General features: G+C 42.7%; 1 protein-coding gene across 2 annotated transcripts in view; it reads right to left on the bottom strand.

Annotated features, from left to right (window-relative positions):
- The window catches only part of LOC117792772 (protein split ends), a 51405-nt gene that overhangs the window by 5012 nt on the left and 22322 nt on the right, over positions 1–24071 (bottom strand). Inside the window, exons 2-8 of one of the 2 annotated variants that reach the window (XM_034633034.1) lie at positions 19285–19368; positions 8402–8565; positions 8066–8314; positions 3418–7474; positions 557–3356; positions 353–451; positions 137–275 (exon numbers count right to left, since the gene is read on the bottom strand). In XM_034633034.1, the coding sequence (XP_034488925.1) occupies positions 137–275; positions 353–451; positions 557–3356; positions 3418–7474; positions 8066–8314; positions 8402–8565; positions 19285–19315 (7539 nt within the window). In that variant the 5' untranslated portion in view covers positions 19316–19368. The remainder of the gene's footprint in view (positions 1–136; positions 276–352; positions 452–556; positions 3357–3417; positions 7475–8065; positions 8315–8401; positions 8566–19284; positions 19369–24071) is intronic. The other variant, XM_034633033.1, reaches the window with a different exon arrangement.

Below are 24071 nucleotides of genomic sequence, written 5' to 3'. Positions count from 1 at the left end.
TGTCGAGAGAGACCGACTACGAGATACCCTGTGCGCAGGAACCTAGATACTCAAACATTTAAGACTTCACTTTTTCCTCTCTCCCGGCACAGGGTAGGAAAATGTCTGGACATTGGGACTTGTGCAGACTGCTTACCGTTGATTCCTGTAGGAGAATCTCCTGAAATTTGCCATTCAATTGCCGAAACTTGTCTCGAAAGCCAAGCGCCGTTGCCTCAAACTCCTCATCCTCGTCGGAGGGCAGCTCCAAGTCATTTTCATGCATGCAATGGTACCTGCAAATAATCCGGGATTATTATTGGTTTGTCATTGAGGAACTCTGCTCGTCCTATGTCTTTTTTCTTTAACTTACCTGATTAGCCGCTTAACTGCTTCGTCCTTGGTACGAAATGGCTTCACATAGTCCGGCTTCAAGCAACTCTCCTGATCGACCTCCAATTGTCGTACGAACCTGTGAAAGGAAACTTGGTTAATTTTTGGCTCTCAATTGGTTTCATTAATTGTGTTCAAGTTGGCCTCATTTTTGAAAATCGGCATTGTTCAACCAACTACTCACAAGGAGAGGCGTGCAATTTTTGGTTTTGGTGTCGGCAGCAATTCCTCCGGCTTTGGCAGTGGCAATGTCATTGCTGGCAGATACACGGGCAGCGTTGGGGCAATTATATTGGCCAATGCTGGTGCTGCTGTTGCCACAGTTTGAGGTATTGGTTGAAGCACCTGTTGCAATGGCAGTTGCAGTTGTTGCTGTTGCTGAAGCTGTTGTTGTTGAAGCTGTTGCTGCAGTTGTTGTTGTGGTTGCAAGGGTGGCATTGTCAAAATATTGTTGACTTGCGTGTTGCTGTTACTATTGCTGCTGCTGCTGCTGCTGTTGTTGTTGCTGTGGTTGCTGATGCTGTTGTTATTGCTGCAGCTGTTGCTGTTGGAGTTGCTGCTGCTGCTGCTGACATTGCTGGTCGACAGAAGATTTGTTGAGCTGGCAAAGATTAGAGGAGGTGGTCCATTTTTAATGCAGGCAACGGGCGGCTGTTGATGTTGCTGCTGTTGCAACGGCAACGGCAACGGCACCGACAACACATTTGCCTTTTGTGGCAACATGTTGACAGTCGGATTGGCTTGTTGTTGCAGCGACTGCTGCTGTTGATTCACAGCATTCGTCTTGCTGCGACAGGGCGATTCCTTGAGCTTTAGCTGCGCTGTTTGCTGCTGTTGTTGCTGAGGCAAGTTGCAGATAGTTGCGGCTTGCTGCTGCTGCTGTTGTTGTTGCTGCTTCTGCTGCGCCAACTTTTGTTTATTTGCCAGTTGCTGCTGTTGCTGATGCTGCATGGGATATATGTGAATGCGTTGGGCAACATTCAGTTGATGCTGTTGCTGCGGTTGTTGTTGCTGCGGCTGTTGTTGCTGCTGTGCAGTAATAGCTGTTGCCGTGTTGGTGGTTGAATGATTATTTGGTTGCACCACATTCGCGAGTATCACACCAGCAGCTGTTGCTTTCACTGAATCCACCGACGGTTGCGTCTGCGTCTGCGACTGTTGCTGCTGCTGTTGTTGCTGCACATGCTGGAATTGCTGTGGCATTAAACTAAAGCTGCCATTGGCATTGGGCGTAGGAACCATGCCCTCCGGCGTGGGCACCTCCTTACCCGAGGCCAATATACGATGTTGTTCAGCAAATAAACGTTGCAATGCCACATTGATCTCCGCATCATTCATGGGCTTGTTGTACAGGGCAATTGCCGCCGGATCAATGTCCGGCGAGATTGGCAACGTGGGAACAAAGGATTTGTTTTGTAGCTTGATTGTGAGGAACTGTATCTGCATTTGCACTGTCCTGAACACCTGTTGCATGTGCGGTGTCAATTGAATAGTTTGCACCCTTGAAATGGTATTCTGTTGAGGTTGTTGCTGCGGCACTGATTGTTGTTGTTGTTGCTTTGGTTGCGGTTGTTGCTGCTGTTGTTGTTGTTGCTGTTGTTGTTGCGGCATTTGTGCTGCTATTTGCAGTTGGTTGACAACAGGTGCTGACGTTGCAACTGCTCCACTGCTGACCACAGAACTTGTTGTAGTTGTTGTTGCCGTTAAGCTGAAGCTGCCACGTTGTTGTTGTTGCTGCTGCTGTTGTGACTGCACAGCTGCTGCTATCGTTGCCGTTGGCTGCTGCTGCAATTGTTGTTGTTGCTGCTGCTGCTGCTGTTGTTGTTGCATTGGCGCTGTGACGCCCACCAACTTAGTGCCACTTGTCGTTTGGAAGGGCTGAATGCTGTTGCTCATTATGGTTGTTGTTGTGGTGGTTGTTGTCTGGCTTCCACTTGAGCTAACCACAACAATCATTTGCTTGCCACTTGCCACATTCGGTTGCACAATCTGCACAGGATTATTGTTGGGCTTCTGCGATAGAGGATCCAATTTGGGCATTGGCTTCACTACGCTAGCATTCTTCAAGTTGGCCAACTCGGCAGCTGTTGGCGTCGTTTTCGGCTTTCGCACGGGCTTCTTCTTGGCCACCGCTCCAGTGCTAGATGCTGTTGCTGCCCCAGCTCCTGTTGCCGCTTTAGCGGGCTCCAACTTGGCCTTGCTCTGATCAATGATTGGCGCCACATTGGCTACCTGCTTGGTTACCGTTGTGGTGCTTGTCGTCGTGCTGCTGCTGGTGGTTAATGTCGTAGTGGTCGTTGTGCTGATGGGCAGACCTAATCCAAGGCCATGTCCATTACTGATGGGCTGTATCGGATGCACAATTTGTTGTTGCGGCGGTTGTGGACGCAAAGGAATGGGCAAAGTTGCTGTCATCGTCTGTGGCTGCTGCTGTTGTTGTTGCTGCTGCAGTTGCAGCTGTGGCTGTGGCAACGGATTTACATCGTTGAAATGCAACTGTCCCAGCTGCAAACATTGAGCCAATTGCTGGGCATTAATTCCCGCAGGAGCAATCAGCAATCGTTCCGCTGGTCCTATCGATGCTGCTGTTTGTCCAGCACTTATTGCTGTTATCTGATTGGACACACTGTTCAGGCAAAACAATTGCTGTGTGCTGGGATCAATCGGTGGCAATGCTACATAACGTTGCTGCAGTGGTTGCTGCTGTTGTGGTTGTGGTTGTTGCTGGGGCTGTTGTTGCTGGGGCTGCTGTTGTGGTTGTTGCTGCTGCACAATCAGCTGAGGCGTTGCTATGGACGTTGTTGTCGTTGTCGTCGTTGACAATTGTGGAAAGCTTAACGCATCATTGATTTTAGCGGACATTGTCGGTGGTTTTATAGAGTTGGTGGTTGTGTTGGTGGTGCTGCTGGTGCTAATGCTGTTGCTGCTGCTTAACAGATTGTTGGCGGGCACGACTGGTGTTGATAGCTTTCTGTTATTGGCAACTGGAAAAAGAGAACACCATTTATTTGAACCAATCCATTTGGAAACATTTGTTGCACTTACCTTTGGCTTCAATTTTGGGTGCTGTTGGCAGCACCTTGGGCAGCTGCTGCACGGTTGCTGATGCTGTTGTTATTGGCGTTGGCTGTGCTTGCTGCAGAAGTGGCTGTTGCTGCGGTTGCAGTGCTGTTGTTGGCGGTGGTGTTGGTGTTGGTGCTGCCGTCTTGTTGTTGTCCACGCGTGTGGGCTCATTGATGATGGTCACATTGGGCAATGCACCCTTTAGCAATGCCTGCAATATGAGCTGCGACTGATGATCCTGGGGACTGTTAGGATCATGACGTAATATCAAACGCTCGCAAAGCTCCGACACGGCCAACGTCAAGCTGCCCGTGAGCTGCGGCACCAACGCCGCCGCAGAGGCGGGTGAGCCCACCGAAATTGAGACATTGCTGGGCATGCCCGTTAGCTGTGGTGGCAGTATGGTGGCGCCACCAGCTGTTGTCACCGCTGGCAATGTTGCTGCTGTGTTCACCGGTGTCGATGCTTGTGATATGGCCACCAATTGCATCTGGCGCCCATCGCTGGACAACTTGATGGTGGCTGATTCCGCAGGGCCGGGAGTTGTTGTTGCTGGCGTTTGTTGAAACAACAGCTGCGTCTGCTGCTGTGGTGCAGCAACTGTTGTTGTTGCTCCTGATGCTGTTGCTGCTGCTGCTGACCCTGGCACGCCACCCATAACTGTGGCACCCGGGGGTAGAATGGGCATTATCTGTATCTTATTCTCAACGGTGCTGCTGATGGGCAACGTTGATGGATGATGATTTTGCACCTGCGATATTTGTATGTTCCCAATCTGACTTGGTACCGTTGTGGGCGTGTTGTTGTTGGCCAATCCCAGACCGTGTGGAAGCAATATGCTGCTGCTGTTGCTACTGCTGCAACTGCTGCTGCTCACAGGTGTTGTCAATGTTATGGTGTTGACAGTGCCGTTGCCGATGCTAATGCTGCTGCTGATGCAGCCACTGTTGCTAATGGTTGTCGTGGGGCTTGTGTTGATGCTACAAATGTTGCTGCTGCTGATGATGATGTTGCTGCTGTTAAGAGTGTTGTTGCAGTTGCTGCTGCTGCTAATGTTGCTCACGATATTGCTGTTGCCGTTGCCATTGGTCATGTTGTTGATGGACTCTTGCTTCTTCGTATTGCGTCGCACAGCGGGTTTACGTCGCGGTTTCACCGCCGCTGTGGTTGCTGCTATTGTGCTGGTGCTGCTTGTGCCTGTGGTGGTGCAGGCGGTGGTTGTCGTTGCCACCGTGGGCGTTGTCAGCGTAATGCTAGCAGCAATTGGTGTCGGCTGCAACGTAACACTGCCAATCGTTTGGGATTGCGATCCCAGACTGAAGCTAATCGTTGGCGCCGGCGTCGTTGCCTGGATGCTTGTACAAATCTTGGTACCTGCTGCTGCCGCTGCTGCTGCAGCTGCCGCCTGCTGGGCCAGATGCTGTTGTGCCTGCCTCTGAATCTCCTCGGCGGTGGGCAGGCGTGGCGTTGATGGCGTATACGGTGGTACAGTTGCTCCAGTTGCAACACCAACTGCTGCTGCTGCTGCTGCCGCGTCACTTGGATCAATCTTGATGAGGATATTTGGTATTTCGGTGGCTTCGTTTACCGGCAGAGGGGCCGGAATGGTCAGCGTAAAGGGCAGGCCATCGCTGCCGTTTTGGCTCGGTATGGAGATCATGATATCATTGGAACTTCCGCTGCTTGCACCTGTTAATCCATTGCTCAACGGCAACGGCTGTTGTTGCTGTTGCTGTTGCTGAGACTGCACCAATGATTCCTCATTGTTGTTGTTGCCATTGCTGGCAGCAGGAACTGCTGTTGAAACAGATGCTGAGACTGCATCCATGCCATAGTCTTCATCGTCGTCATCGTCCTCGGTGATGCCGCAGAACTTCATCACATCGCCGAGATCAAGTTTGCCATTGCTGGCGCGTTGTATATGCGTCGGTGGTGGCGATGGCGACTTCGCTCGCACCACCTGCGCCTGGGTGACCACATGGGACTGTGGTGTGGGTGTTCGTGTTAGCGTTGGGACTGACGTCGTTGTGGGCGTGGCAGGTATTGCAACCTTTTGCGGTGTTGTTGCTGTTGCTGTTGGCGATGGCAATGGTGCTGGCGCTGGCGCTGCAGCTGGCGGTTTCTTTTTGCGAGGACGCGGTTTCTTCTTCGGCTCGACGGTCTGTTGGTGTTGTTGTTGCAGCTGTTGCGCCTGATGCACCTGCGTCTGGGACTGATGCAACTGTTGCGTAAGCAGCTGTATTTGCGCCTGTTTCTGCTGTTGCTGCTGATGCTGCAACTGAATGGTCGCCATTGCCGCCTGTTGCTGCGCCGTCGGCTGACGCAGTGGCTCTGGAGTCACCGCCAACGGCAAATGCGCTGGCGAGGATTGAGCAAAGAGTTCTGTGGAGCTGTTGCCATTGCCATTCGTTGCGGTTGTCGCTCCTGTTGCTGCTGCTGTTGACTGCGGCGGAGGCTGCGGCGTCTGAAAGGCGGTTGCAATCTGTTGCAGATGTGCGCCATTCAACTGATTCAGATTGATGGTGGCCCCGCCCAGCGTCTGTTGCAGCTGCGAAATGGCCGCCAGCCCATTGGGCATCTGGATCTGGGCAATGCCATTGCCATTGGCAGCCGCCGCAGCGGCCAACTGCAGATTCTGCAACTGTGCTGCAACACTCTGGCCCAGCAATTGAGTGTTGATGGTTGCCGTTGTCGTAAACGGCTGAGATCTTGGCGCTTGAGCGGCCAACGCCGCATGGAGACCGCTTAGCTGCGTTCCGGTCTTGATGGCGCTTGCGAACTGACCGCCGGCAGCTGTCTGCTGGATGAGGTTGCCCTGCGAGGATACTATGAAGGTGGGTGTGGCTGCAGCCAGTTGCATTGTCGCCCCATTTGTACCAACAATCCGCAGCAACTGTTGCTGTGCCGGCTGCTGTAGTTGCGGCTGCCCTCGAGAATTTTGTATAACCAGCGAAGGTGTCGCCGTCAACTGTGGCGTCGGTGGTCGCAATATCAGCTGCACACCTTGGGGATTCTGTTGGACCAGCACGGGCATCTGATTAAGCAGCAATTGCTGCGGCTGTGCTGTTGTTGCCGGCAACAATATCTGCTGTTGTTGCTGCGGCTGCTGCTGATGTTGCTGGTTGTTGGCATTGGTGGGAGCTGCACTGAGATGTGCCTGTTGAGGCTGTGGGGATTGCGAGATCTGCGGCAGCTGGACATTATTGTTGCTAATGTTTTTGCTCTTCGATTGCTGCTGCTGCTGCAGCGTCTGAGATGACAGTTCCTGCTGCGGCTTCGGCAGAATCTGTTGTGGCGCCTTGCTTGCCTTCGTGTTGGCAGTGGACAACGCAATGCCTGCATTGCTGCTAAAACGTTGCTGCTGCTGCTGCTGTTGTTGCTGTTGCTGCTGTTGATGATGTTGCTGCTGCTGTTGCAGATGCTGCTGCTGTTGCTGCTGCAACGTTGGCTGCTGCTGCGTAGTGGCAATAATCTGACCCTGCGGCCCCTGAATAAACTGAAACACTTGCTGCGGAGCCTGCTGCTGTTGCGGCCCGCTTGTGATTGTAAATTGTTGCGGCAACATCTGTACGGCCTGCGGCTGTGGTTGTGGCGTTGGTGGCTTTATCGCCGCTGCAGCAATCGCGTTACTCGGACTGGGTATAGGACTATCCGCTATTAGAGGACTACTGCTCTGATAATGCTGAAACTGCGCCTGCTGATGTTGTTGCTGCTGCTGCTGTTGGCTCAGCACCGTAGTGACACCCTTTTTCGCTTGACCTTTTGGGCTACTAGCCACATTTGCTGTCGCAAACGAAATGGGCGTGCTGATTGCCGTTGCGTTTGGTTGCCCATAGCCGCCGGCTATTGTCGAGCAGATCGATGTGGGAGCCGCTGCGTTGCTGCTAAAGATTTGCTGATGCAATTGCTGCTGCTGATGTTGCAGTTGCTGTTGCTGCTGCTGTAGTTGTTGCTGCTGCTGCTGTAGCTGTTGTTGTTGCTGCTGCTGTAGCTGTTGTTGCTGCTGCTGCTGCTGCTGCCCAGTTCGCTTGTTGCCCTTCTGTAATAGAGTTTAAAATTGAAACAATTTAGTAAAGATCGTAATCAACTCGAGTGTTATAACTTTGTGCTAATGTAAGTTACCGAAGAACAGAAGATATCCAACCCTATTATTTACTGTAAATATTCCTGATCAGTATTAACAGCTAAAAGAAATGCAAAGTTTCAAAGTTTTGCACTATGAAAATTGTGTTAAAATTAAACACGCTAACCGCAAAAAACCTTACGAGATATTTAGTCGACGAATTACACTATCCAAAAAAAATATAAATTGAAAATTGCTAGAGACTCCTCATTGGAAATATATCAACATCAAAAGCAAATATTAGAGCAGTTCTACAAATTAAATCACAACTGAATTAACAACTTTTTAAAATTGCTTCAACATGAAAATATCGCAATAATTCAATTTTGTTAGAGTAAACGACAGAGTCATGTTCGAAATTATGCATTCTGAAGGGTTGCATCATATTTAGGAATGAGCAGGTGATGGCAGGTATTCCTTACATCGTTATCTGGCCTGCTCCAATTAGATACTGATCTTATCTTATCAAAGTGAATTGTAAGCAGTGCAAGTCAATTGAAACATTACCTTATTCAGTTGTATATTATTGGAACCGACAAGGGTGGCATTTAGCTCATTCCCAATTGCATTGCTGTGTCCACCGGCGGCGGCAGCAGCGGCGGCTATAAGACCGCCAGCTGTCACGCCAATGACCGTCGTGGCAGCGGCCGGTGACTGTGAGGGACTCGGTTGAAAGACAACGGTGCCGGCATTGGGACTGCCATTTGTGAACTGATGTATGGATTGTCGCCTGCCAGGCGTCGCCGCCTTGCGCTCCTGCAATATTAAAGAACAAATAAATTAAAATACACATTTTAAAATAACTAATTAAATTAAAGTATTGATATGCCTTGCAATACTTACGTGTTCCTGGGAATTGCTGTTGGCGTTTAATGCGTTGCCACCGGCTACAAGCACCACATCCTGTGGGAATGGCGACAGCGATGGTGATGGTTGCAGGCGTGGACTAGCTGAGATCGATGGTGATGGACTGGGCGTCAGAAACGGACCCGGAGGAGACAATATTCCTGCAAAAAGCAAAGGCAAAAGCCAAACATCAGCTAAGAATTAATAAATATAAAAGAGAGAATTGAAGGAGGAATGGGAGAAAACAAGTGCACTTATTTATTGTATTTATTGGTCCACCAATGACCCACTAATGTCATTTGGGGAGGATCCGTATCGGGTAACCAAAGGGATGGAGATGCGTCGCGAGTTGTCCATAATGAACACAAGTCGAGGCAAAAACATCGACAGCCATTTGGGGCCAGCAATCTTGTACGTGACCAAAGCACAACTGGATACATGCGATACAGACAACAACAAGAACAACAATCAACAGAGTATCTCTCAGATACACACACATGTACATCTGTATATGCACATTATATGTATGCTTCTGTAAGTGGGCAAAATAGCGCGCCATTTCAAAGTTGTTTATTTTGAAGCTGGTACGCTTATATTTGCCACAGACTGCGCCCCTGCCCCACTCTTCCCTCTCCACACCTCCCTTGCATCCTGCCCACTTTTCGGTTGCTGTTTGCTGCCTTTGGCTACCTTTGTGCATACAAAACGAGGCAACTTAGCACATTTTCAGGCACAAATTTAGCACAGAAGGGCGCTCCGTTTGCCACTGTTAAGGGCGGGGGAAGCGTGGGGGGAACGGGCAAGGGAACTCCTCTACACATTCACATATTTGGCCAGGGCTTAGCCTTGCCAGTTTGCAAGTCGTCCAACAGAAACAAACCAGTTTCATTAGTGCTTGAAGAGTTCTTTGCACTTCTTTATTTCCAAATTGTGCGCCGTGTGCTCTCTTTTTGATACACCCTTTAAATGGGCTATACTGGGTATGTTCAAGTCTAAAACAAAAGTTTAACCATCTACAAAACTGTCCCTATCAATTGAAGGTATATTATAAAATGTAGATCTACCTGTTTATAAAGTATCATAATTTCTCATATTATAATATATTTCTCTTTTTAGTTTCAATAAATGTAGATAGGGTATTTCTTAGTCGAGCGTATTTTTGTAATAATTAATTTTTTAGTTTGTCCTCTTTATTTTCTTGTTCACAGCTTGCTTTGAATATATTGGCCAACAGGAAGTAGGTTGTTTTAGACACTATAAAGATTAAAAGTGAAAAATTTACAATTTACAAATACACAAATAATAAAGAGCAATATTATAATCCTCAAATACGATAGCAAAACTGAAAGTTCTAAAGTTACACTTAATATAGAATACCTAATAAAGAACTGGCACTAAATAAACTATTATTTAAACATAAGAAAAAAAGATAGATACCATTAAAAAGTATTTAAATATAAATATTTAAATTCCCACTGGCAACGTCGTAATATTTAAAATTGAATATTGCTGCTGTCGCCAAAAGTTTTGAAAGCATGTAATGGCGCTTATTAAAATATATATGCAACATATATGAAACAAAACTTGAAGCGAAGGTGTGTCTCAAGTAGTTTTTCAATTCAAAATTGAACTTTGTGGTTACCACAGCAAGGAATAGCAACAATATGTTGCCAATACTCGTACATTGTTGCCCCTTTAATATTTATTTATTGTTTAGAAAATGAAATTGAAAAACCAACAACAAAACAGTCGAAAGTATTCTCAAATTTGCATAATACCAAGCTGAGGCAGCCAACATTAATTTGCATACATCACAGCCAGGACAGACCAAGGAGGTGCGGTGGTAGACAGACGCTTGGGCAGACACAAAGGGCGCACGAAAAATGAGAAATTACGGATAAGTAAGGCGGCAACAGAAAAACACACAGCAACAACAGCGAAGGCGAAAGCAAAGGCGTAGGTAAGGATAAATGAGCATAAGCATCAAAAGAAGTCTTCGCCTTTCGTCTCCTACTCAACGATTGGAATTGAGGCATGAGCTGGAGCCAAAGCTAAGTACTCCCCTCCTACTGTCTGTTCCGCCTCTATATGGGTGTGTGTGTGTGTGTGGGGATAAGGAATATGTGTAGCCATTGCCGCCATTATCGACAGCAAAACAAAGCATAAAAGAATTTAACAAGCACCTCCCGCCCGTTTACAGCTGAACTGCTAGCAGCGGGAGACGGCGTCGTTCTCATCATTCAGCATACGAAGAATACAGATGCATACACATACATCTACACATCATCATCCACATCCTCATCGTCGTTGTCGGTATCAAAGCCAACGTCGTCGCTTTACTGTGAAATTGTCCTGGCAACGTTCGAGTTTTATATTTTAGGCGCTGGGCACAGTCATTTTTTGTTGTAGCCAAAGCACAAGGTGCCCCGAAACGACTGTGCGGCAAGTAGGAAAGTGGACGCAAAGTGGTGGAAGGGAAAGGAGTCGAGTCGAGAAATGTTGCCACAAGCAACGTAATTCAAAAGCCGCGCCGCGTGTGCTCTCAATAACAATAAGTGTTCACATGGAATATACATAAATACGAATAAACGTACTTATAAGTATGCCTCGCAGTGTCTCAGCCACGATACGAGTACGAGTACGAGCTGAAGTATGATATGATATGATAGATAGAACCGTAACGAATCAGGTTAAAGCCAGGTGTGGCAGCTCGTAAAGCGTAATTCTCATTATATCAAGTGGAATGTCAAGTGTCTACAGATTATCAATAAAGACTATTTGTATCTTTTAAAACAGTTAAATAAAAATAATATATACACGGAGCCAACAATAGGAAATACATAGTAATGTACAACATAATAATTATTGAACGGATATAATTAAAAATAATTATTATATTTTAAGCAATACAATAAAAATTGGAAATTAATTGTTATGGCGCTATTTGTTTTAAGTTGTAACTGTTCCGGTTCCTGGTACATATATTTTATAAAAAATCAGATATTTTATTTTAAGTAGATTAAAATTGTTCCTTAAACCAAAGAAATTAGTTTATTAGCTGCTGTATTATGCTGAAAAATAACATTTATTGTCCTGTCTCTTACAGAAAATTAAAACAATTGCAGTATTGCAATTGTTTTCAGAAAATTTTAGCATTTTGGGTTGTAACTCTGCTGTGAAATGAGTACAATATGTTGCACATTCAATTCATTTCTTGCCAATTGAGACATGATTCTTTTTTCCATTCGCTGTAAGAAGTATAAACTAAAAAAACAAAGTGAATATCGAGAAAAAGATATACACTTGATATGCACGTACATATGTCGAGAGATGCTCAAAAGTTTGGCTAGCCGAGACGCAGATGAACGCACGGATAGACGGCGAATGGTTGCATGGATGGTTGCACGGTTGCATAGTTGCATGGTTGGATGTTGCCATGTTTTTGGATGGTAGTTAACTGACTGCCCGACTGCATGACTGCCAGCCAGAGAGCCTGCCAGCCTGCCGTCTACTTACTTGAGTGTCTGGCGCAGAACAGAGGCGACGTCGACTGGCAGAAGGCTGACGGCTGGAGGCAGGGCGGGCGGTAGGGCCAGATGTTGCCACATTATTTTGCATTTTGTGCAGAAGCAGAAGGCGAAAAAAATCATGCGCACAGGAGATTGGGGCAGAGACAAAGACAGAGTCAAACGGCGGCTGCCCGCGTAGCAAGATGAATCCTATTTACGAGGCACAAACTCTGACTGACTGCACAGTCACCGACTGTAGTTGTATCTATGTATGTGTGAATGTGTATCTGTGTGCATGCACTCGAGTATCTGAAAGTTCGTTCTGTGTGCGCCGCTTTGCTGCCTGTCAAAGTCAGTAAAAATTTTGTCGGTTGAAGCGTAAGCAAAAAAAAAGGAACCAAACAACAACAAAATACTGAGAAATAAAAGCAGAAAAATGAGAGGGAAAAATAAAAAGTAAACGGCAAAGGTAATGGAAAGTGTAGTGCGAGTAGTTTTAGCTTTTTGTTTGTATATCCCTACATTTCTCCTCCCTCTCCGCTCCTGCAACTACTTTGCCATCAGTCAGAGCCACAATCCTGGCGCGTTCTATCCTTTAGTCCTGTTTGGGCGACGGCGGTTCATGTTTTCAGCTTGCCTTCAAGGCATTTGGCTTGTTAAGCAGCAAAATTGAATTAAGCTAAATGCGGCATGGAGGAGGCAAAGCTGAGTAAAGTAAAATTGCAAAGAGTATTTGAAGTCGACAGACAGACAGACCGTTCGAGAGACCCAACAACACACATACACATCTTCAGTAGTTAGATTTGGTATGACGATTTACAACGCTGTTTTATTTTTACTTTTTTGGGTCGGCATGTAATTTAATTATGCATTTTTACTCAGCTTCTATTATAAGGAGTCAACAAACTGCATAAATGGATCACAGTCTATTTAAATTGTTGGACAGGTTGAAAGTGAGGATTTTACAAATAAATACTAAAGCAACTGTACATGTATTGCCCATGTTTTGGTGAGCTGGTGTTGTTCTAAAAGTTTTTTAATTCCAGATAGAAACAGAAAAGTAGCTAAGGCGGAAATACTATTATAGTAAGTGTAGAAATTTTGAAAATTGAGTTTATTGAGTTTTCACATAATTTTACATAATAAAAACATAATTTTTATGTTATTATATCTTTATTATCTTTTTCAAGTTTTTTACTGTGTCATTCGTTTTTGGTTTTGTATAAACATATTACAACTGGACGGTTTTTGTACTTTTTTTTGTATACTTTTTACTATTAAGATACAAATAGGTTTTACAAATTATGCTAGTTTTCAATACTTTCTTGAGGTATATATTATAATAAGTACAGAATATATATATTATTAAGATAATATATATTTTTAAGAATTAGACTAGAATTCGACATTGTTCTATTCAAATCTAATTCACAATTTCAACCGACCCAAGTATTTTTTTTTTTTTTTTTGTCAAAAATGATATTTATGAACAAGAAATCAGTTTTGGCAACAGAGAGAGACAGAGAGTTTCAGTCCAACTCTCTAGCCTTCTGCATTTGCAGATTTCAGTTCAGTTTCAAAAAATGTACAGTAAAAAATTGTTTATTTATGTGCAAGTTGTTGCCGTTGGCTGCTAATGGGAATGGCCACGGACTTGCAACTGCATTGGAGAGGGAGGGCGCCGTAGTCGAGCCTTGGAGTCCACCTTATGGCAACTCTGTTATGCTTTCGCATATTTTATTCGCTCTCTTTTAATGTGTTTTTGTGTGTCTGTGTGTGTCGTCTTTGTTGTTTCGTTTATTTGGTTGACTGGCATAACCTCAGCCCCGCGGCTCCTCCATGGACACTAAGTAGGATCCATGCTATAGAACTCTCAGCAAAGAGCGAGGAAGAGAGAAAAGAGGGAGAGAGGGAGAGAGAGAGAGAGAGAGGGAGGGAGGGAGAAAGAGAGAGAGCGAGGGAGGGAGAGAAGGGGGGGAGAGGAAAAGAGCGAGTGCTCTGCCTGGCTGCTGTTTCTATTGTCACAGTCTGTAACAATAGCTATGCGAAGGAACAACCAAACAAACATGCAGCCTACCAACCAGCCGTGTGACAATTCGACCCCAAAAGGACCAGGGAGACAGGCAGAACAACAATAACAACAACAACATGAAGTTGAAAGCAGTTCGCTTTTTGTCGTTGTCCTGTGCTCGTGTCTTGGTGTATGAACTGTTGATGGTGTTATGGCGATATGTCGCTGACTACCGACGTCGACTACCGAGTTGCCTCCACACACACTCACAGACACAAGCAAACACACACATACAGAGAGTGTTGCCACAGTTCAAGTCACTGCCATATCGTCTCTTATGAGCAGTAAGCAACATACAAAAATGTTTGTGCAAAAACAATGCGCAGGCATACAGGATAGTCTCCGATGTGAAATCACAAGAGTGCAAGCAGTGGAGGAGATGTGGATAGGCATGGGCAAAAAAAAAAAAAAAACAGAATAAGACAGCGTAGAATGGATAAAAATGAAATAAAAATCGATAAGTGTAGGCACGTTTGAATGGTCGCTGGGCTCTGGATGTGAATATTGTCGCTCGGATGGTGGTATAAGGCAGCTTTGGCTATGCCATAGTAAAGGAGGGAGAGGATGGAACTCAGGGGAACTTGTGATGGATGATGGAGACAACTTGCGTGAGGGTCTAACTATCCTCAGTGCTTGTTCTGTTTTGTTGTTTCTTGGAAAAACTTGTACCCAATACTGTTTGCTTGTGTGTACACCTAATACACTCCCACACACACACACACCCATACAGAGGTAGACAGACATAATGTCAATTTTGATTATGTGATTTGCTGCGCCTATAATTAAATATTTTATTTATTGCTAATTAGACCCATTTTTAATGCCGTTTAACAGCAGTGATAATGGTGCAAGGGAACGAGGTAGAGCAACAAAAAGGCTTTAGTCATATTACGTATACGACATGTAAACCGCAGACAAAGTGCATTTAATGCTTGCCAATTAACCAGCAGCCAACAGGCAGACAAAAGGACGCCCAGCAGCAGCAGTCAGTCAGTCAGTCAGTCCGTCCGTCAGCCAGCCATTGCAATTAAAAATTGTTACCTTCGTTTTATGGAAAGGCACGGCTTGCCACGTTGTGTCGTGTTGCATCGTGTTGCGCCCCCGTACTTGAAACGCATAAAAGAGAAAAAAAAAAACACTCGAGCCAAATAACTCATGTCTCGAGTGCTGTTGAAATGAGTTTGAGTTTTCAGTTTTGTGCCCAGGTGAGTGGGGCACGTAAATTAATGGCGAGCCACCGATGACACCACATCATTTTGATCAGAATCATTAACAGTTTGAGCTCAAATAACACTCACAATTCATTCATCTTTCATTCACTCTTGAGCATTAAATTGGCCTAATTTTATCCAGTAATCACTGAGATTAAAAAGATAAAAGCGATTCTCTGACTGCACGGAATGATTTGATTTAAGCTCGGCAGATTGACGTTCACATTTTGTTGAATCATTTGAAATAATTATCAATGAAATGGGTGTACAAATTATATGTATATATTTCTAAGTGATTTAATACTTTTGATATTTCAGTACAATTTTAGATGAGGTCCAACAAGTTTCTCTAGGAAAACACTTATTGAATATATAGTAATAGCTTAGATGTTATTCAATTTGCCGTAACGCAACTGATTATTGATTCATATTCATTTGAAGTCTCTCTCCCATCACCTCTGGTGTTCACGGATAACATTTGTTCAGAACTGTTGGCCAAATTGTACTTAATGTAATTGAAAAGGGTGGCAAATGGGCGTCAATAGGAATCGGAGGTACCAAATAGCATTTGTGAATGCTAGATAGCAAAATGAAGCGACGATTGTATTTGCCTCGACAATAAAAACAAACATTGGTTGCCAGCGTTGCCAATCAAATTAATTTAGTTTATGCACTTTACGTTTGTATCTCATACTGCAACTGTCTGATGACTGGTAACTGATGACTGTTGAGTTTGAATTTTTGTGCATATTACACTAAGTGTAAGGCGCATTAAATATGCATTAAATGGCCATGGGAAAAGTGCCAACTGATGTTAACGGCCTGACAATAACTGCTGACACTACCAAAGCCAATGGCAAATGGGCGCCGTATTTACAATTAATCAATACGCAACAACAGCGACAGAAAGAGAAACAACAACAACGACAACAACAACAACACAACTACAACTTATAAACACATACACATTGGCAGCAAATCTCAATGAGTCATAGTTGAGGCCAAGAATTTGTCAAGTCATAGCATACACAGCATTACACATACGACCCATGTGACTGCCAAAAATTCACTCACAAGTAGGTGCAAAATGATTGCTAGAGCTTTTAAAACCACAGCACAGTAACCAACCCACACCCCACCACCGCAATAGCCACATAGCCACGCAACCAACTACAGCTGTGGGGCAACATATTTATGTACTTTTGTGGCATGCAAGTTGTTTTGTTGTTTTGCGACTCGTATCGTTGGACGCTTCTAAATGGCAACGTCATTAGCACGTCACGCGTCAACAACCTACGACCTACAACACACACTACAACAACAATAATAACAACAAATCATTTGGCAGACAACATTTTATTTATTTTTTTTAGGCTATTTCGTGGTCTGGCCAAAGCGTTGGCGCTTGTCACCTGCTTTAATCGCAGTGCTCGCATTTAGTTTTTAAATTTCTTTATGCAACATATCTTTGCGCTCTTGTGTGTATACATCAAATGACAACAATCTAGAATTGGATTGTGATATCCAAACATTTTTAAATTGTTAATAAGAAACTCCATAATTTCCATAATTTGAAAACAAACAGAGTTCTCATATTATCTGGTGATAAATTTACCGACTAGCTGCTAGAACAGCAATTTTTTGTAAAATGACTTATACTATAACTCTTAACATGTTAATTTTAACACCCCATAAGTTGAAAACAAATGATTAATGATGTGATTTTATGTATATATATATATATATATATATATATATATATATATATTTTAATACAAAAAATACGTAAACCAATGTTAAATATTATTATATTTAAATACATTATACGGAATACCGTAAGCGCACTTAACGCATTTTTCAAGTAATTTAAATGAATATTTAGATTTAGTACTCCAATTTCAACTAAAATCCCTATTAAAATGTGGGACATGCAAATTGGCGATCATATTTTTTACACACGGTAACAAAAACAACAAGAACATCTTGCATTCTGTTTATATCGTATTGCGACACCGACATCGATTAAATATGCCCATCAATTGCAGTGAGTGTTGTCAGTCGATAAATATGAAACCAACGCCTCCAACTTCATAAAAGCACACAACCAAGCAAAAGCGAGAAAGAAAAATATAAGTGTAAGCGATAGCAAGAATACCACAAGCTTGGCCAACAAGTTAACAACATTTGAAGACATCATATTATTGCGCTCAAATGAAGCGCAGGCCTCACAACAAGCAACCAGCAATGACAAACAAAGTGTGAAAAAGGCAAAAATCGAAACTACGAATTACGAACTCAAAAGGAGGCGAAAGAGACAGAGGTAGAGGTATAAGTATATGTGGTGGAAACAGATAGAGATAGACGGGAAAAGACCACAACGACATCAAAGCACATGCAAAGGTATCTAATGGATACAAGTAATGGACAGCAGCTAAGATACTTGTATTTTGAGAGTTACGCTTGTCTCACGAATACTCACAACACCAACGAATACTTATACACCTAGATATAATACACATACATCAGCCACCAACGAGGCGAACAGAAAACAACAACAACAACAACGTATAGGAACGAAAAAATGTATCTACATCTTATTTGTTTTGCTTTTCCGCGGTGTGGGGGCTTTCACGGGCAGAGAGGGGAAGCGAGGCAGAGAGTGTAGGGTGAGAGCGGAAGATACTATGGGGTCACACGAACGCGCATTTCTTCACAATTCACATCGTCGTCATCGACGTTTCTCTTGCTCTTGTTGTTGTTGTTGTTGCTGTTATAGTTGTTGTTCTTTGGCTATCTGTATCTGTGTATGTATGTATGTATGTTTGTGGCGCTATATTGACGTATCTAAAGACGTGCTAGCAGCTAGCAACAACAAGAAAAACAACAGCAAAGTAGTAACAACAACACCCAAACATCATTTACACGCGTGCTCTTTCCCACACGCACGTTGTTTATGCTGAAAGCTGTTGGAGCAAGGGAGCTCGGAAGTGTGGAATGGGCGGACATCTCCGAGATACTCACTAAATATTTGCGGATAAATGGTGAAAATTTTGACTGCTTTTTATGCACTGCACAAGCACGAATAATATCAACTGAATTAACTGATTTTGCTTATTGCTTTTGATATTTGTTATCCTTTTTAAGATGTTGCTTTGCACTTTTTATGGTTTGTTTTGGCACCTTTTATACACATACAAAGAGTGAGAGACAGATACACACGCACATTTCAAAACGCGCGCCAATCATTTTATTAATTTGTGTATTATCAAATTTTTTATGGCTATTCCCGACGGGATGCGAGGCAAACAATAAATGCCTAAAAACTTTACTGCTCCAAAGAGACGACCACGACGAGGGCAACGGCAACGGCAACGGCGACGGAGACGACGATGACGATGAGTGGGAAGTGTAGATTAGAGGCGCGACGAGGCGACACATTCATTGCGATCCCGGCACGTACGTAAGACTAGTCGCGGCGAAATCGCACAAAACATTTTTATATCCCTACAACGTCCTCGGCGATGTCCTCGTTGTGCTTCGCGTTGTCGTCGTCAACATCGTCGGCTTTGTTGTTGTTGCTTCGCGCGCGCCGCAAAGAATGAGAAGAAAAACTCAGTCCGCGACTCAAGCCGAAAAATAACAGAGCGCAAAAAAATACATATATATGTACATATATTACCAGAGCAAGAACAACAGACAGCGAGAGAATGCGAGTGTTGGAGAGCGCGCGCGAGAGAGTCAGTGAAGAGAGCGTGAAGAAGAAAATAAAAATCGAAAAGGAACGAACCGTCAGCGATGCGGGCAGTGTACAAAGGTGGAGGGCAGAGACGTGTGTGGTGCACCAAACACGTAAAATCACTTAGTACCTCGAAAGAGCGCAACATAACACAAGAGCACAAAACCAGAGCACAATAATGACAACAACAATGCATTGTGAAGGCCTGCCAGCGTTGCCAGATTAAATTAATGAACTTGCAATAAAACAGCGTTTACTAACTGTTCTTGATAACAGGTGGTAGCACTGTTTTGAATGCATTAATGAAGTCTTATCAATGGAATTTCATAATCTTGTGAATTCTGTTGACTTACTTGCCGATAAATTGCATAAGTTAAATGACATTGCCTCATAGAGTATTCAAAAACAATAACGTGCTGTCCGTAGTTTTTATTTACCTACAAAGAAAATATGTAAATTAGTTTAGTAAGTTGGAGTTTATGTAAATTTTCAATTAGCTTATCAAATGTGCTTAAAATGAATAAAGTGTTAATTATATCATATTTCACTTAGTTGAATTAATTATAACCGACACTCTAATTGAACTGTTCTAGTTGGTTCTCTTCCAGTTCACATTCGCCTGCAGGCGAGAGAAAACTTTCGGAAACTGTGAACAATGCAGTAAGTAAACGACTTCATAAATCAAAAATTTCAAGTGTCACATTAGCAGCAAACAAAAACAAAAATCTGGCAACATTCCGAAGCACGCTCACAAAATATGTCAAAAGTTAAAAGTAATCGGATAAGTAGCCAAGGAAAATGTAAAGACAAAAGCAAAGTCAGTCAAGCCGAATAACAAAGGGAAAGTTAACTGGGAACTTGACGTTGCCGACAAAGCTTAATTTTCATGATTTTTCCATTAACGGCAACAAATAGACGTGGCGCCATCTTTCGGTCAAAATTGTTTGGAGCTGCTTGTCATATCGCTATCGGGGGGGACACAAAAAATGTTGTCCAAAATACAAGCACGTGAATACGAGACGTTGTAGTTAGGGTAAAAGTACGATAACGATAGAGAGACAGAGACAGAAACAGAGAGAGAGAGAGAGAGGGAGCTCATATCGTCTAAGTTTTGTTCAAGAGAGCACTCTCTCGGGATAGATAGAGAGAATAAACTCTCACGCAGACACACACCACCAACACTGAGTGCTCAGGATACTCGCACAACAAAAAGCAACCCTCAACCAAACTAAGCAAAGAATACATGAATCAAAATTTGTATGGATATGGATTATTATAAAAATGGGGCACACAAATTACAAAGAGAGCACAGAAGAGAGGGGGGAGCACGTAACACACGACAGAAGGGAAGGAAATGGAGTTCTAGACATCATAACCAAGGCATATTATTTGTATAAATTCTAAGTGATGATACTTGTTAAACAATCCCTATCAATATTCAAGTAGGTTTTCTTACAGTTGCAGCTGCTGCTGCAGTTTGTAATTTGCATTTAGTTACCGACCAAGAACAATAAACATCACAGATCGTAAACAATAAGTGAGTGTGGATAATAAACTCAAACACACACAATGGGTGAGGTGAGAAACCACTTTGGGAACTCATTGAAAACCTGTTACTATTATGATAAGTGCCAGGGACCCATTGGCCGTATTCCTGCTCTGGTTGCCTTTTTTACTTTTTGTTATCTGGAATCAGAAATCAAACATATTTCTCATTTAAACGTTCAGCTGCTGTGTAAATATTTCAACGCAATTCAATCAAAATACAATTAACACATTTGCCCAGACTGTGTTTAATGGTGTAATAGGGGGACGGTGTGTGTATCTGTGTGTTGTGCCTGTACTCTCACAAAATAAACTATCACAATCAAGTCAATAACACCAACAGCATGAGTCGTCAAAAATCTTACCAAGTCAGACAAAATACACACCTTGATTGTTGCCGTGTGTTGTCGATAAAGATTTGTTTTGTATCTCAATACCCGCTGCAGCATAGGCAACCAAAAAAAAATGAATAAAGAATAAATAAAATAACACATTCGTATTGCATATGTTATATGGTGTAAAGCAGATGACATTTGTTTTATGGGCTCTCTCTCTCTCTCTCTCTCTCTCTCTGTTGGTGGCATGCAGTGCGTATACGCAATACACAACAAGTAAAAACGCTAAAATCGAGTCCCCAACCAAAAAATACTCGTTACTCAATTAAAATATAAATTTGTTTGCATCTACGAATATTTAACAATTACTGCAGCTTCTTAAGACAAAATTAATCTGTTCATAGATACCACTTGCACTATACAAGTAACAGGCATAAAGAGGCTTATAAACACACAAACAAACCTATTGAGAAGGCCACACTTATGTTATGCTTTAGAGATACAGCTCTGTCAACGCATTGTAATAGACGTACCCAAACAAAATCAAGGATTTAAGGTGCTTTTTTGGCATTACACAAGTAACAAGAAACCAATAAGACACAACCACAAATATTAATTTTGGCCACAAAACAACAAATGGTATGCACAAGGTGTGCACAAATACATACATAGTTTTATGCGTGTGTGTGTGTGTGTGTGATTATGTGCATCATATATGTATATATTTTTTTGGCCATGTGCAAGAAGGACACAGATAATGGTCAATAAAAACAAAACGCAAAGCAAAGAAGATAATACTTTGAAAGTCAACAACGCTGACCATTACACAACAAACACAAGAGTGCTGGGAAAGCGAGTGAACGACTAAGAGATACCCTTTTGACAGACAAGTATAGATACAAATATATACAACCTGTAACATTTCTATCGCACAGTTGCATGCTACCCATTTGCGAATGTATACAGGGTGTGGCAAGTGAAGCAAATGCAACTCTCGTTCTCGCTGCACTCGTTCCACTGGCACTTTGACTTGTTGTTCGGCAAAATGCAAATGGAAACTCGTCGAAACAATGAATCAACAAATATGGCGTTTAATTTAACTATATACGATTTACTTGTTGTTGTTGTTTTTGTTGTAGTCAATGGCCAGCAACAACGTGAACATTTTTGCATATTTTGGTGTTGCAAACAAATGCCAAGGGCCCAATTGGTAGAATCAGTTAAATGTGTACACTTTTGACTACCGTTGATGGTTTTAGTTTCATTCATTTAAAAACGGAAATTCTGTCAGAATAAATACTCGCTGTGTTGACAATTTTACAATTTCGCTCTCCCTGATAACCGAACCACATAACACACGTAAGAGGTAAGCGAACGTGAGTCAATATAACATTTTATTTACCAACAGAGTTTTATCATGTTTTAATTTAAATTAAGTTAAAAGACATGAGTATTTTAGTTGTGAGAGAGTCAACAAATCAAAGGTAGACGAAAAAAATCAAATACCGGTTAACCTGTAGCTCTATTTAGTAATATGACAGTTCTGAAACCTTCTAGTTTTCAAGTTGACAATTAAAAAGACACGTACAACAACTGTAAAGTTTGTATCTATCAGAAAGGGTTTAAATATTATCTCGTAGACTCGGAAAAACCTTGAGAACTAGAAAACCTGCATCGCATACATAATATATCTCTTTAGTTATCAATGACTATTTGTTAATGAAAATTGACTTTAATTGATAATTTGATTTAAGTTGTAAGCAAGTGTCATTTAGGAAAAGCTGTCTTCATTCATATCACATAATAAAAATTGAAAATACGTGAATCAAGTCTTATTTAATTCGAATCTCTGGCTAAAGTCATTTGAAATAAAGCGTATTTTTCATGGCTCAATTTATAGACCCTCATCGAGATAAGTAAATGCTCGGTTTCCATTATGCCTGACTTGAACCACTTGACACCAACTGGCGCACTAACAAGAACATCATTATAAGCTGCATCTTCATCAGCATCATCATCATAATTATTATCGCATAATTCCCATTCTGGGCTTCGCGCATGGCAATTAATGCAAAACTTGCATTAAATCACATCACACAAGCGACTTCAGATGAAGATTCGTGCCGATTTGCTTTAATGAATTTGAACTGAAATTGCTGTGAAATTGAGATTTCCTTCTTGAGTGCAATTAAAATAAACTCCAAATGAAGCCCAAAGCGTTTTGGGGTGACCGCAACAGAAATAGGGAGAAATTAAAGTCAAACTAACCTAAGCTGACCGACAGACGGACATATAAAGGATCCTTCAGTTCTCAGTCTGTCAGTGGCAGCTGCTTCTCAAATTCTCCAGCTGAGAGCCAACAGCAGCGGCACTCAATTTGTCCAACTAATTGACATACATACATACTCACATCACATACAAACTCGAGTGTACTTCAAATGCAATGAGAACTCGTATATTTTTAGACTGCCCTCCACGCTGCTGCAGAGAACTAAACAGAATCTGAGCACTTTATTAATGTGGCATGCAACATTGGCATGTGCACGCACTTAGCGGAAAAGAAATAGCCTTCTATGTACTATAAGTTGCGTTGATAATGTAATTTCACTCTCACTCTGTCACGTCGAATCAAAGTTAAAAAGAATTGAATAAAAGGGAAGGGCGAGTGTGAAGCTATCCTTCGATAGCTAATAGATACATTAGCTAATAGATACAATCATCTGTTACTTTATTTAGCGAAAGGTAATTGATTCTACTCTCATCTTTCTTTTTCACTTTCAATTTAAAAAGAACATGGAAAATCCTTATGTCGAGACTTTTACCCACAGTTTAAACTGTTTTTTTGTATGTACGTGTATCCATCCATCTGCAGCTGCTTGACATATCATTAATTAAATCCTCTTTGTACACGTCCCCATCAAACATATGCCTACTTATTGCCACCTTTCAATTGGGGACTTATTCATGTTCATTTGTTTGTCTGTCTGTATATCTTGGACTTTTTACGAATTGAATTGAAGTAGCGACGGGCAAAGCAATGCATTATATCCAAGAGAATATATGCAGTTGCACAATACAATAAACAATAACAACGACAAAAATATCTACAGCATCAATGGAACTCACTTTACATTGACATTCATGTCGTTTCTGTGTGCATTTCTCTTTCTCTCTTCTCTCTTCACACAATGTGAGAATCACAACTTCTCAGTATATTATTTGTGCACAGATTTACGCAACCGACTCACATGTATGTGGGC

This window comes from Drosophila innubila, assembly GCF_004354385.1.
Source record: "Drosophila innubila isolate TH190305 chromosome 3R unlocalized genomic scaffold, UK_Dinn_1.0 2_E_3R, whole genome shotgun sequence".
NCBI lineage: Eukaryota > Metazoa > Arthropoda > Insecta > Diptera > Drosophilidae > Drosophila > Drosophila innubila.
Note: the sequence above shows the minus strand (reverse complement) of the source record. Positions and strands in the feature narration are given on the sequence as shown.